Raw genomic sequence first — 12752 nt, forward strand, 5'->3', positions numbered from 1 at the left:
TAATAACAAACTCAACCTGTATTGAAGACACAAACTAAGACAATTACAATTTATTCTTCATATCATCAACTAATATAATTTTTAAGCACAACAAAGGGAAGGGGAGGGGATATACAACAGTCTTCATCAGGACTCCTGGTTAGGGCCAGGATTAAAAAAATAAAATAAAATAACTGTGTGAGAGAATTTTTCCAAAACTGAAATCTAATGGCAAGAGCAACAAAACAATTACAGCTGTTTTGTTCAGAGATTTCAAATTAATGACTTTTCACTCTGTTGAAACATCATGAATTCAGCTACGTCAGTCACAACACTGTATATTATAGGTGCAGGCAATTCTTAGCATTTACTGTTGAAATATTTGAAATACATATTTTAAATATGAGGAAAATACCTTTGATTTCTGGTGTACTGCAATAGATAAACAAGTAATTGTCCAGGCACAGTAGTAGAATGTAAAATCTACACGTAAAGGCCATAATATGATTCAACACTCAGAAATGTAAACAGAAATTTAGTAAAACAACACTATATATTAATACTCATCATAGAAACAGCTTGCATCTTCTCAGTTATTAGTTAAAGGAACATTTTTTGCATTTTTCCTTCTTTAATTAACTCTTTCATGCTTTCTCGTCTCTTCCTGGGAGATATATGTCTCTTTGCCTTGTTGTATACCTACTGAGGAACTTTATACTCCATGGAGAACATATGAACTGTCTTTGAAAAGGGCAGGAGATTTTCTCTCCAGGGGATGAGCCCTTCTTTGTCTCGGGCTATCTTTTGGCTGGGTTTGGATAAAGCAGAACAGCGCTGAAGGATGACAGGATCTCAGGGGACGATGAGATGGCGAGCTTTCCAGCAGTCATGACCAGTCCAGCCCGGTCTCCTCGCCTCAGGGTGAGAACCAGGCTCAGGGAGGTCGAGCCGCCACAGCTGCATTGTTCATGTGTGGCTGCTGCCGCCTCGGACTGGAAGCCTGCGGTGTCCAGCTTCTGGATGCTGCGATTGGACACCGAGAGGACTGCCTCGACTCTCTCGCCTCGCTGGGCTGTCAGCACGCACGTCACCAGATAACGGCCGTCCACAGGAGCCGTGAAGATACCTGAGAACAGGGGCGTGCATTTTGAGGATGTATCAGGACAGGGGCCAAATTCTGCAAAAAATCTCCATCTTTACAATCTTCTATTTTTTTTTAGCTTTCTGCTTTATTAGACAGTCAGAGTGGAGAGAGACAGGAAAGACTGGGCATAGAAAGATAGAAGATATAAACCCAGGCCGCTGATGGTACACACACCACACGGTCCCACGAGTCACTTAGTCTCATTTTCATTGTTAAAATCTTGTTTTTCTGAAAACATTGAGAAAATTTTCCAGTGGGATGAGATAATCCCACTGTTCCTTCTGCAGTTTCACTTGTTGGCAACAAGTATAAATACGTTGAAACACGGCAGAATGAGGCAGATCAGCCCACTAGTATCAAGAAAATGACACTTGATTCAAGAAAGTTGTGGAAACAAGTTCATCAATGTTGGAGTGGGATTACCTCATCCCCACTGGCGGATTTTTTCACTTATTAAGAAAAACAAGATTTTTTAAAACTGAATTAAACAACTAAAATAATTAGCTGAAATCATGTTTTCTATTGAGGCTTATTTGCAATAATGATTATGGAAATGTCAAGACAAGCTTCCACAAAAATAGCTAACCAGGAGTCTGCAGTAGCCTCTTGATGGCTTAAGGTGGGCTGAGCGGATTAGAAATCACTCAATTGTATGTCATGATGGCAGACTGAGCTGAACTCAACAGCAAAAATGGGGAATACCTTTATTAAAATCTGGGTTTATTCTTCATTGTTAGTATAGGAGGGGAGCAGTAAGTACCTGTATGAGGGTCGTAGTGTCCTCCATCATTGACCAGCACATTGTTGAAGCGAATTATTCCCATGTCTCCGGAGAAAGGCAGAAGGTTCAGACCGGCTGAAAAGGACACCCCCTCACCTGAACACACAGGAAAGGCAATCATCATCCACTCTGAAAAACATGACATTCTCATACTGACCCAGCAAATACGATTAGAAGTGGGAAATGGAAGAATTACAACAAAAAAAAAAAATCCCACCTGGAGCCAAGACAGGTTTCTGTACAGACAGCCTCTGAGTCTTGTGTGCATCTGTTGAGCAAACACAGGAATAGTTTCATCCACTTTCGAGCGGCTCGTTTGTCTTGCAACATAAGCATCAAAAAAGCCCAGCAAACATTTACCTGAAATCCCTGGCACGCTAAGCTTTAGAGAGACGGTGGGTTTGACAGGCGAAGCTACAAGATGAAACAAAAAAGATGGGATCTAATGAGGCTTTGAGACCATGCTGGGAGACAAACAGTATGTGGTGCTGGTGTGTGAGAGTGTGTGTTATCCTGCTTGTCTTCTTCTCTCACCTGGGGCTCCAGCAAAGCCTTGGACGGGCATCATGCTGCCGTCGGCCCCTTTGGGCAGCTTGGATGTCGTCATGGTGCCAGGAGGACCCGCCTCTCCGGTCTCCAGTACCTGCGGCTGTGGGAGGGTGGCGTCTGGCGGGCCGACTGGCATGCTGTGGCTGTGCTGAGGAGTTGACCTGTGAGGATGTCCTGAGCCCTCCATACCATTAACATTGACACCTAAAATGGGAGAACGATGACAAAAGAGGTCTGAGGTGAGGGATCAGGTCAGAGAGAAACTGATGTGGGGTTGTGTTAATAAATCGGCTGCTTTCACTGTGACTCTTAAATTTACACCCTGTTAATCTGTTCAAATATCTCCCCTCACCACAGGGAAAAGCCTTTGAATTGTCAGCAGAGGAGATGGCCAAGAGACGAAAACAAGCCACACTGAGGATTCCTCGTGACACAGAGGTCAAGCAGCCGTCGGTTATCCTGACACGAAAGGTTTCACTTTTTAGGCGTATAAATCTCCTTGGAAGAAGTTTACTGCCTTGTTTCAAGATGTTTAACAGGACAAAATGGTATCAGATGGCTTTTTAGTCAGCTGTAGTTCATTTCCATTTACGTAACTGCTGTATATTAGGTCTTCATTTACAATTTTAATACTTGTAAAGATGTCCACCCATAAGAGAAATAATGTATATTTATTTCCCATGAAGTAGTTCTGCTGTGTAATTTGATGACATCACATTTGTTTCAAACTTTGGGAGAGGCTTATTTGCACTGACAAATCTTGACAAAACCCATGGGAATAACTTGTCATTACATTTTAGGGTATGTTTAGGCTCTAAGGAAACCAATCAAGAAGCATACAATTGTGGTATGTTTAAGTTTACAGTAAGATTGCCCTCAAATTTCATTAACAGCCAGACAGTGAGTGATCATCCTAGTTTGTTATTATGGACATAAACACAGAAAATGACAGGCCACCCTGGCTCAGTTACCTATCACACGGTGACTCAACTCTAGATGACATTCCTGAGAACCACAGCTGAGATGGCTGAACCACAATACACAGGAGTTTATCAACAAATCAATTCCTCTTGGCTGGGGGCAGAGTCGGTGTTATTCTCTGGTCTACAATGAGACAAAAGGACCCAACTCTGCTGCTCCAAACGAAAAGCCAACACATAAAAGGCATACCAGCATACCAAGGCATGGCCACGTATTCATCCAGCAGACAGCCCGTCCCTCACCCCAGGGAAAAGGGTCATTCACTATAAAAGCCAGAGAGGTCTGCCTATTAAACGTAACATGTGGTGGGGGGCCAGTTGGTAGCTGTAAAACAGCACAGGGGGGCAAGTCTGCATATATGCTTGAGGTGCACATGTGCATGTGTTTTACTGGTCTGTGTTTGTTAGTGTAGCTCTGCATATAAAGGCAGGTATGTGCTCAAGTGTGCGGTGGAAGGGCTTTGATGGGAAACTGATTTCCGCCCCAGTACCAAGATGATTAAGGAGGTAAATACTGTAGTCGGATCTGTATGTGTGTGAGAGTGTGTGTCATGATCAAAGTGGGCGGCTGTAAGCAACTGCAGCTGGATCTTCTGTGGAACCTAAATTGGAGTGTTTCATCCATCCAGAGGCTTGCGAAATGTTACCCATGTCATTAGTAAGTTACACCACCCCCACAACCCCCAACATCCCCAACTTTCTGGGATACAACAGCCCCTTGTGTCACAGCCAGGCTTTTTCCCCATTACATACCACATCACAATGACAGCACAGCAATTTGGTACCAAGTGTTGACTTTATGACTCATTATTAGCCAAAACGGAGTCAGCTCTCATAATTTGATTTAGGAAATCCAGCCTAACAATATTAAACTGAAGCACAGGGAAAAGGAGATTGCTGAGTTTCTTTTATTTGCAGTAACCTGTCCGAGTTTATGCAATGCACACTCTACCAGGATAAGCTGATATGTAAATGAGCACTAACTGACTTTCTGTCAGGTCCAAGCTTGTTGTTCAGTCAGCCTCTATGGGAGCTCTGCTCTCTTGGGGTTATCATGCTTGACCACTGGCCAGTGTGTCAGCTTAAAACTTGTCTTATCACTTTTAGGTCACTGACCTATCAGCCCATCCACTGAGCCCCGTCAGAGGCAGGAAAGCATGCTTTGTTATCTCAAGCCTCCCTGTAATGGAGCTCCACAGTGTTGGGCTTTTACTGAGCCTGGGCCACCTTGTCAAACACAACGAGAGGGATGAGTTTTAAAGTAGGTAAAAAGACTGGGAAACATTTCACACATGCACATAAACAAAAAGGTGAAGTTTTGTTCAGTCAGAGTATGGTCCTACTTAAGTGGAGGTAACACCTACTGAAAACATTTACATGATGAGGCAATGAAAAGTGGCCACATGTGCATGGTTACACTACGATGCACCAACCCACACAAGCAACAGTTTATGAGCTGCATGGTGGTAGTTAATGGCTTAGATCATTGCACCACTTGTACTGGATTAATTTGACATATGAGTAAAAGTTATTTTCTCTAACCTTTGAGTGGACAGGCACAGCTGTAATGGGTGCATTCACCAAAAATAATGTGCCACACCACTGAACAAAAGCACCGGTTTCCATGTCAAATCTCAGCAGCTTAGGATTTGTAATTCCTTCATAGCTTGACATCAAGCAGAACAAAGTCAAGGATAGTGCGTGACAATTGGATTACATGGACAATCTGCAATCAATGTAACCACATCATTCTGGGAATGATGGATCACATGCCTCATCGTCTCTGTCCAAACCATTTTTAAAGGCCGTAGAATGAGTGTGATGTCATGGCACATGTCTTGACAAATGGCGCTTGGCCTGCTAGTGCAGCTCTGAGTCTTCCCACTGTTTATTTAGAAAGAGATGGGGAACTAAGCCATGGAAATGTATACAACTCATTGAAAAATGTGAGAAAACTAAGGATGAGGTCACAGAGAAGGGAGTGAGAAAATGAGAAAGCAATGAAGAGGGTGTGAGGAAAAGGAGTGTGAGGTCAATAACAATCCAGAAGCACCTAATCTAAACCCACTGAGATGCTTGGCTCTGGCGTAAAGAACGCCCATGAGTGGTTCCTCTGAGTGGATCATTGATAAGCTGCCTGCAGACATCCCTGTAATGGACTCCTCCAAGCGTCTTTTTCCAGTCCCTTTATAGATAAGCAGAGAAATAGACAACAGGATGTGGCAGCTGCCAGGGCAAAAGGGGCAGGAAGCCAACTTGTTTCACAAAGCAAGCGGTCAACATCACCCCTGGTAAAATACCATCAAGCCAGAGTGGAACATATGAATAATTCTGTTTCCCCTGACACTGACTCCAGAAATTCCCAGTGACAGGGTGATGATTTAAATGCCAGCTCTCATTATGACATGGGGTGGGGTAGCGACTTCTCTCACTCACCACGGGCGTTATTTGGCACAAAAGACAAAACTGGCATCTGAAATAAATGAGCAGTTCTGGCTCGCAGACGACTTCCAGAACTAGCAAAGCGAGGGCGGCACAATGGATGTGAATCCTGACGCAGTTTCTGGTCTCGAATTTGACGAGAACGGGGACCAGAGTTAGAACCAGAATTTTTTTTTTTTTTTTTTTTATTCCACATTGGATTGGTCCATGTGAATCTGCCCCATAAACCTGTGACGCAAAGCTAACAGGTCCCAGAAGAGGACCCTGCTCATAAATATCATGGGCGTGCTTCGAGTTCACTTTTACGACTGTGAGACTCAGCAAGGTCCAGCACAGCCACGTGATAATTACATATCAACTTCACCAATGTGGATATTGTTATGCACTGATATGCTTGCAAAAATAATAATATCCAACACTGATTTAAAAAAAAAAACAAAAAAAACAGTAGTAGATCCACATGCCATTAGCCTAACATAACAGGTGAACAGCATCACCATGACGTAATACACTGATATGCTGACAAAACCATACATATGTTTATGTACACAAACACATAGTGCACACATGCAAGCACAAATAAGCCTACAGAGTCATAATTTTTTTTGGCCAAGGCATTGTTCAGCACAAGTGGGGTTTGTTACAACAAGCATGTGTCTTCAATCAACTCAGCCTCCTTTAAGTCAGAGCACAGTTAAATGGATATCCCAGCTTCCTCGCACTCTCACACTGAAGAATACTTGTACAATGCAGGCCCGCCATTTAACAAAACACATGGCCTAATTTAAAGAAACCGAACCTGTAAACTGTTCAAGGTGATGCTCTAAAAAGGAAACATTAACACCATTTTGATTGTACTCTCAGGTTTCTACTATTTGTACAATTAGAGCTCCTGTGGATGATATATCAGGTCTGACATGATGTAAAAATGGGAGAAAAATCTTTTTTATAAATGTATGGCATATAGATTATGTCACAGAAAAAATGGAATAATCTTTGAAATTTAACGTGTACAGTAGTTACAGCTTACCTGTCCTTGCAGTAGAACTGTGTGTTAGATCCTGGAGGTCTCCAGTGATGTGGTTCTGGGGGTTTTGGTAAGTTCCCTTCAGTCCTCCAATATCTCGGGCATGAGCTTTCAGCGTGCCATTCAGCTGGTTGACGTGAGTCCACAACCCGCTGACATGTTTATTCAGACCCTCTTTGATCCTCTGCAGGCTGTCTGCAATAGGCTCCAGCTTACTGCACACACTCTCGACATTAGTGATGCGGCTGTCCATATTGGCAATCTTTTTACCTACATCTGTTTTTTCTCCGCCATGGTCAGCGCTCTTGCAGAGGGTCATATTAAGGCCCACACGGTCCTTGGCCTCCTGTGGACCCCCTGTGTTAACCTGACCACAGGTGGCATTGAGGCTCTCCAACTCCTGAGAATGCTGGCTAACAGAGTGTTGTACATCTGATAGAGAGCTCTCCAGTTTTCCCACACGTCCTCTCAGAGAGTTTAGTTCACTGTGCGCTTTGTCAATGCTAGTGCTACAGTTGAGGAGATTCCCCTGGATGAACTCCTTCATGTCGCCAACTTCCCTTTGTAGAGCACCCAGAGCCCTGGATGGGGTGATGGTACTTGTATCTACCAACATAGTGGCAACTCTGTCCTCCACAGAGGTCAGCCTGTCATCCAGAGTCTTCCTCAGGTCTGTAATGACCTCTGATCTTTCTTTTCTCAGCTTCTCCTCCAGAAAGAGGCACTGCTCGCCCACATTCTTCTTCGATGAGTTACAATGGACCTCTAGGTTCTCCACGCGGGTCACAAGAGAGTTAGATATTAGGTTGTGTCCTGGCAGAACCTTGTCTTCCCTTTCTGAATCAGCCAGCTTGGCCTTAAGGTCCTGGATCTCTTTGCGGAGGTCGGCTTCCTTGGAGTCCATGAGCTCAGCCAGGCTGAGGTAGTTGTCCTCCTGTCCCTCACACTGGTCCTTAACAGACATTATCTTATAGTCACACGAGTTCTTCAAATCAGCAATTTTGATTTCCATGCCCTCCATCAGCTCATCTCTCAGGGCACGAATCTTCTCATCCACATAGGCATGTAGGTCTGCATCACTAGGTGGGGAAGACGGAGGGGGTGTCCCCGGGGGAGTCTGAGCAGCCTCCATTAGCAATTGAATCTGTCCGTCGTGGTGGTTGACCCGGCCCAAGAGGTCATCCAAGGTATTGCTCTTGGACTCCAGAGTGTTTGAGACCTCATTGATCTTGTTCATGACCTCATCCATGTGTGCTGTCTCATGTTCTAAGACGATGTCTTGCAGTTGAATGGTACGCGTCTCTGCACCGCGCGCACTGGCAGGTTGTCTGAGGTCATTTAGCAGCGTAACCAACATTTTACTGGCGTCCTCCTGCAAATTCATCCTCAGATTGGAGGACATGTCAGTCATGCTTGCCTGCATGTCCAGGACCATCTGGGACAGACGTTGCACCTCCTCCTCCAGGTGTTGTCCATTGTGAGCTCCTCCTTGACCACCTAGCACCCTGTCTCCTGTCTGACCTCCGAACTGCTCCTCCCCTGCCCTGAGACTGCTTCTCTGGCCTTCTGTTTGCTGTTCAGTACCTACAGGAGAGGAATAATAGAGGGTGAGGAAATATTTAGATTTCCTGTGACAGAAATTACACTGAGATGTATGACATGTCCTTGTGGAGAAAAATCGCCTGGAGTGTTGGAGAACTAACTTTCAGGTTTCGTTGTTTCTCAGTTTAATTCAGCTGTAACACGCTTTATTTTCAATTTTTGCTACTTTTAACTTTAGAGCTTTAACTTAAATCAATAAATAAATAAATAAATTGTGCCAGATGTCAATGTTAGTTTAAAGCATGTCTTTTACCACGTTGTGTTGGTATATGTCCATAAGTAGCCGGTGCAGGAGGAAAATGTCCCTGCTCTGTTTGAAGTAATCTCATGTCTTTCAGCTCCTTGCAGTCATGCCCCTGGTATCCTGGGCAGCACCTCCACTGCAGCTCAGTTACTGTCTTGTAGCCAATCCTGTAGGTGGGTCTAAAGTGTGTCCGATATCTGGAACAGTTGACATGAAGAGATATGTGTAAGTACCACATACAGTCAAGTTACATGCTATGGCATAAATTAAAGTCTAATAGCACAGAATAAAATGATAATCCTATTCATTAGGTGATACAAAAAGATGTAATGACTAAAATCTGAAACAATGTTCATGCTTAGAGTGAATTTTCAAACAACACATAACCTAATACCCTGTAAGTATGATTACAACACAGTGACACAATGCTATTCTCTGACATGTCTATGCTTTCAATGGCCCTTTTGTGAGATACAGAATGAGAAATGCCTAATTGTGCCAAAGTATGCTGGTTCTATGATCTCTCTCAGGCGAACAATGTGCGCTTGGAATCCTGGTAATAAAATTTTGTTTATTGACAACAAACTCTAGATAGGCACCATAGTCACACCTCTAATTAATCATGTGCTTGGCAGTAATTTATGCCCAGTACAATGAGAACACTCTGGCTCACATTCCCTGGCCCGCTGCTTTATCTCACGAGTGATGTTTGGTACACAATGTACATGAAAGCAAAACCAAGGCAAAGTCAGACTCCTCTGCTGCACAAGAACTATCCAAGAGTGAACGAGAATTAAGAAGACAAATTCCTTTAAAGATACAACTCATCTTTTATTATTCCCCTATAGTGGGTTACAAGCTCACGAAAACTTTACTTTTTATCAAATTCAGCTGTTTCATAAATACATAAGGCCAAGAAGGCTTATAATGCTGTAGAAATCTGTCTTTTAGAAGTTGGGCAGATTTATTAGCATATAATGAAACAGTAATGCTGATTCTTTAGCTGATGCACACACAGTGTCTGTTAATGGTTTATGTCCTGGAAAGTTTGCCAAATCTGTCATTGGTAAGAACTGTATAGTGTCTAGTAATGATTAATAATCTAGCAGGACTGTGGACTAGCCATGCAATTCTGTATGTTCTATCTGATGGAGATTTATTGTGAGAAGAGGCGAGACATGCGCACAGACACACAATTCTGCAAATTTACAGGGTTTTTGTGGCAAGATTTGCCTGACCCAACACCTGCCCATAACAAGCTGGGTCATCTTAGATGCTAATAACAATTGTTGCTTATTGTTTAAAGCACCACGAGAAAAACACGTATTCGCCCTCCACCCAGTGTGCTGGACTCATGGGGACTTACATCACTTGTTGCGCACAGTTTGGCAGCTGCAGCGGACACGGCAAGACCTCCGGCTGCACGAAACTCTCCGTGCCTCCCACGACGGCACAGCTCACATTCTTGTGCACAACATAGGCGCACCAGTTTCTGCAGGAAAAAAAACACACACACACACAAATGGGTGTCCGGATGCAAGCTATAATTGCTTCAAGCGTGAAACAGTACAGTGCGCAATTACTCGATTACATCATATTTCAGCTGAATCCTTGGAATTACGCACACACTGTAATTCTTGCTACGTGGAATCAGATTAACTAGTTACAATATACATTACTGGATGAGAGATGCTACAATATGAGCACACACGCAAAATAAATTTCAATACAGAAAAAAAAGCTAAATGCGGTAAACTCACTTGTTTCTCTGCCTTGTCTCGGTGCCAGAGTGTGCGCTGCCCTGGAACATGCTATACTGAAACGGTGTGCCACTGATTAGTGGAAAAGTTAGTAAAAAGTGGATGAGTGGACTTTTCAGCGCTCCAGAAAGTACGCTCCTCATGTCTAATTCAAAGTCCTGCGAAAACCCCTCGGATTACAAAGACAAGTGAAGATTTGTGATGATTAAAAAAAAAAAAACTAAGGTGAAGTGAAGGATCCGATGTTTGGTCCCTGTCTGTACTGCGAAGCCCTCACAACCTTCATCCAGTGTGTTTGGATGTGACGTTTCGGGACGCCCTCCAGCACTGACAGATGCCGTCTCCCGTTTCGCATCACACACCAGAGCCGAGGTCCTGCTCTCGCCTCACATCCAACAACATTATGTCATGCAACTACACGGTTTCCGGAAGCGCATCGGAACCGCGATTTTGTCTTTATTTTGAAAGGCACTGATATTGCTTCATGCGTAAAAGGTGTCCCTCCTCCTATCCTCTAGTCTAGAGCAGGGGTCTTCAATGTTTTTCAAGCCAAGGACCCCCAAACTGATCGAATGATGGAGCAGGGACTCCCTTCAATATGTATTGTATGAAACTGTGTGCTATACTAAACTGGGCCTAGTGACATATATAAATGTATCCTGTTATTTTGCATTCAATACTAAGCTATTCAAATAATAGTTTTATTTATTCAAGTTTTTATTTTAAACGTGCAAGGTAAAGTGGCAGCAAAAGGTAAAGTGGAAACAAGAATAAGTGATGGGCTATTAGTGCCACTGCCATGAATAAGCATATCTGTAAATTTAATTTAATTTGTAAATTAAATTTGTGGGTGGGTGGGAGGGATCGGGTATGTATATCTATATCTATATCTATCTATATATCTATATATATCTATATATACACTATATTACCAAAAGTATTCGCTCACCCATTCAAATGATCAGAATCAGGTGTCCTAATCACTTGGCCTGGCCACAGGTGTATAAAATCAAGCACTCAGGCATGCAGACTGTGAAACAAGACATTTGTGAAAGAATGGGCCGCTCTCAGGAGCTCAGTGAATTCCAGCGTGGAACTGTCATAGGATGCCACCTGTGCAACAAATCCAGTCGTGAAATTTCCTCGCTCCTAAATATTCCACAGTCAACTGTCAGCTCTATTATAACAAAATGGAAGCATTTGGGAACAACAGCAACTCAGCCATGAAGTGGTAGGCCACGTAAAGTGACGGAGAGGGGTCAGCGGATGCTGAAGCGCATAGTGCAAAGAGGTCGCCGACTTTCTGCACAGTCAATTGCTACAGAGCTACAAACTTCATGTGACCTTCAGATTAGCCCAAGTACAGTACGCAGAGAGCTTCATGGAATGGGTTTCCATGGCCGAGCAGCTGCAGCCAAGCCACACATCACCAAGTGCAATGCAAAGCGTCGGATGCAATGGTGTAAAGCACGCCGCCACTGGCCTCTAGAGCAGTGGAGACGCGTTCTCTGGAGTGATGAATCACGCTTTTCCATCTGGCAATCTGATGGACGAGTCTGGGTTTGGAGGTTGCCAGGAGAACGGTACATTTCAGACTGCATTGTGCCGACTGTGAAATTTGGTGGAGGAGGAATTATGGTGTGGGGTTGTTTTTCAGGAGCTGGGCTTGGCCCCTTAGTTCCAGTGAAAGGAACTTTGAATGCTTCAGGATACCAAAACATTTTGGACAATTCCATGCTCCCAACCTTGTGGGAACAGTTTGGAGCGGGCCCCTTCCTCTTCCAACATGACTGTGCACCAGTGCACAAAGCAAGGTCCATAAAGACATGGATGACAGAGTCTGGTGTGGATGAACTTGAGTGGCCTGCACAGAGTCCTGACCTGAACCCGATAGAACACCTTTGGGATGAATTAGAGCGGAGACTGAGAGCCAGGCCTTCTCAACCAACATCAGTGTGTGACCTCACCAATGCGCTTTTGGAAGAATGGTCAAAAATTCCTATAAACACTCTCCTCAACCTTGTGGACAGTCTTCCCAGAAGAGTTGAAGCTGTAATAGCTGCAAAAGGTGGACCGACATCATATTGAACTCTATGGGTTAGGAATGGGATGGCACTTCAGTTCATAGTATGAGTAAAGGCAGGTGAGCGAATACTTTTGGTAATATAGTGTATATGTTTAATATGTACTAGGCAAAAAAAAGTTCTGCACCGCTTTTTCAGTCTATAATTTCTCCCCTTTATT

General features: G+C 43.7%; 1 protein-coding gene across 1 annotated transcript; it reads right to left on the bottom strand.

Moving 5' to 3' along the window:
* Positions 1 to 17: 17 nt before the first annotated feature.
* emilin2b (elastin microfibril interfacer 2b) lies at positions 18 to 10718 on the bottom strand. The gene is made up of 9 exons (XM_030078793.1): positions 10509 to 10718; positions 10115 to 10240; positions 8758 to 8945; positions 6906 to 8486; positions 2439 to 2657; positions 2265 to 2318; positions 2122 to 2172; positions 1884 to 2000; positions 18 to 1105 (listed from the first exon to the last, which is right to left on the bottom strand). Exons 1-9 carry the CDS (start codon positions 10649 to 10651, stop codon positions 777 to 779), a joined length of 2808 nt encoding a protein of 935 aa, XP_029934653.1. The 5' UTR covers positions 10652 to 10718; the 3' UTR covers positions 18 to 776.
* Positions 10719 to 12752: the final 2034 nt, after the last annotated feature.

The sequence above is a fragment of the Myripristis murdjan genome, chromosome 20, assembly GCF_902150065.1.
Source record: "Myripristis murdjan chromosome 20, fMyrMur1.1, whole genome shotgun sequence".
Lineage (NCBI taxonomy): Eukaryota > Metazoa > Chordata > Actinopteri > Holocentriformes > Holocentridae > Myripristis > Myripristis murdjan.

What these genes read in the sequence shown, in the direction of transcription:
- emilin2b (XM_030078793.1), bottom strand. Translation starts at nt 10,651, where the DNA reads ATGAGGAGCGTACTTTCTGGAGCGCTGAAAAGTCCACTCATCCACTTT. An exon ending in ACATATACCAACACAACGTG is followed by an intron (nt 8,487 to 8,757) that starts GTAAAAGACATG and finishes CCTCTCCTGTAG; the next exon opens with GTACTGAACAGCAAACAGAA. An exon ending in CAGTTCTACTGCAAGGACAG is followed by an intron (nt 2,658 to 6,905) that starts GTAAGCTGTAAC and finishes CTCCCATTTTAG; the next exon opens with GTGTCAATGTTAATGGTATG.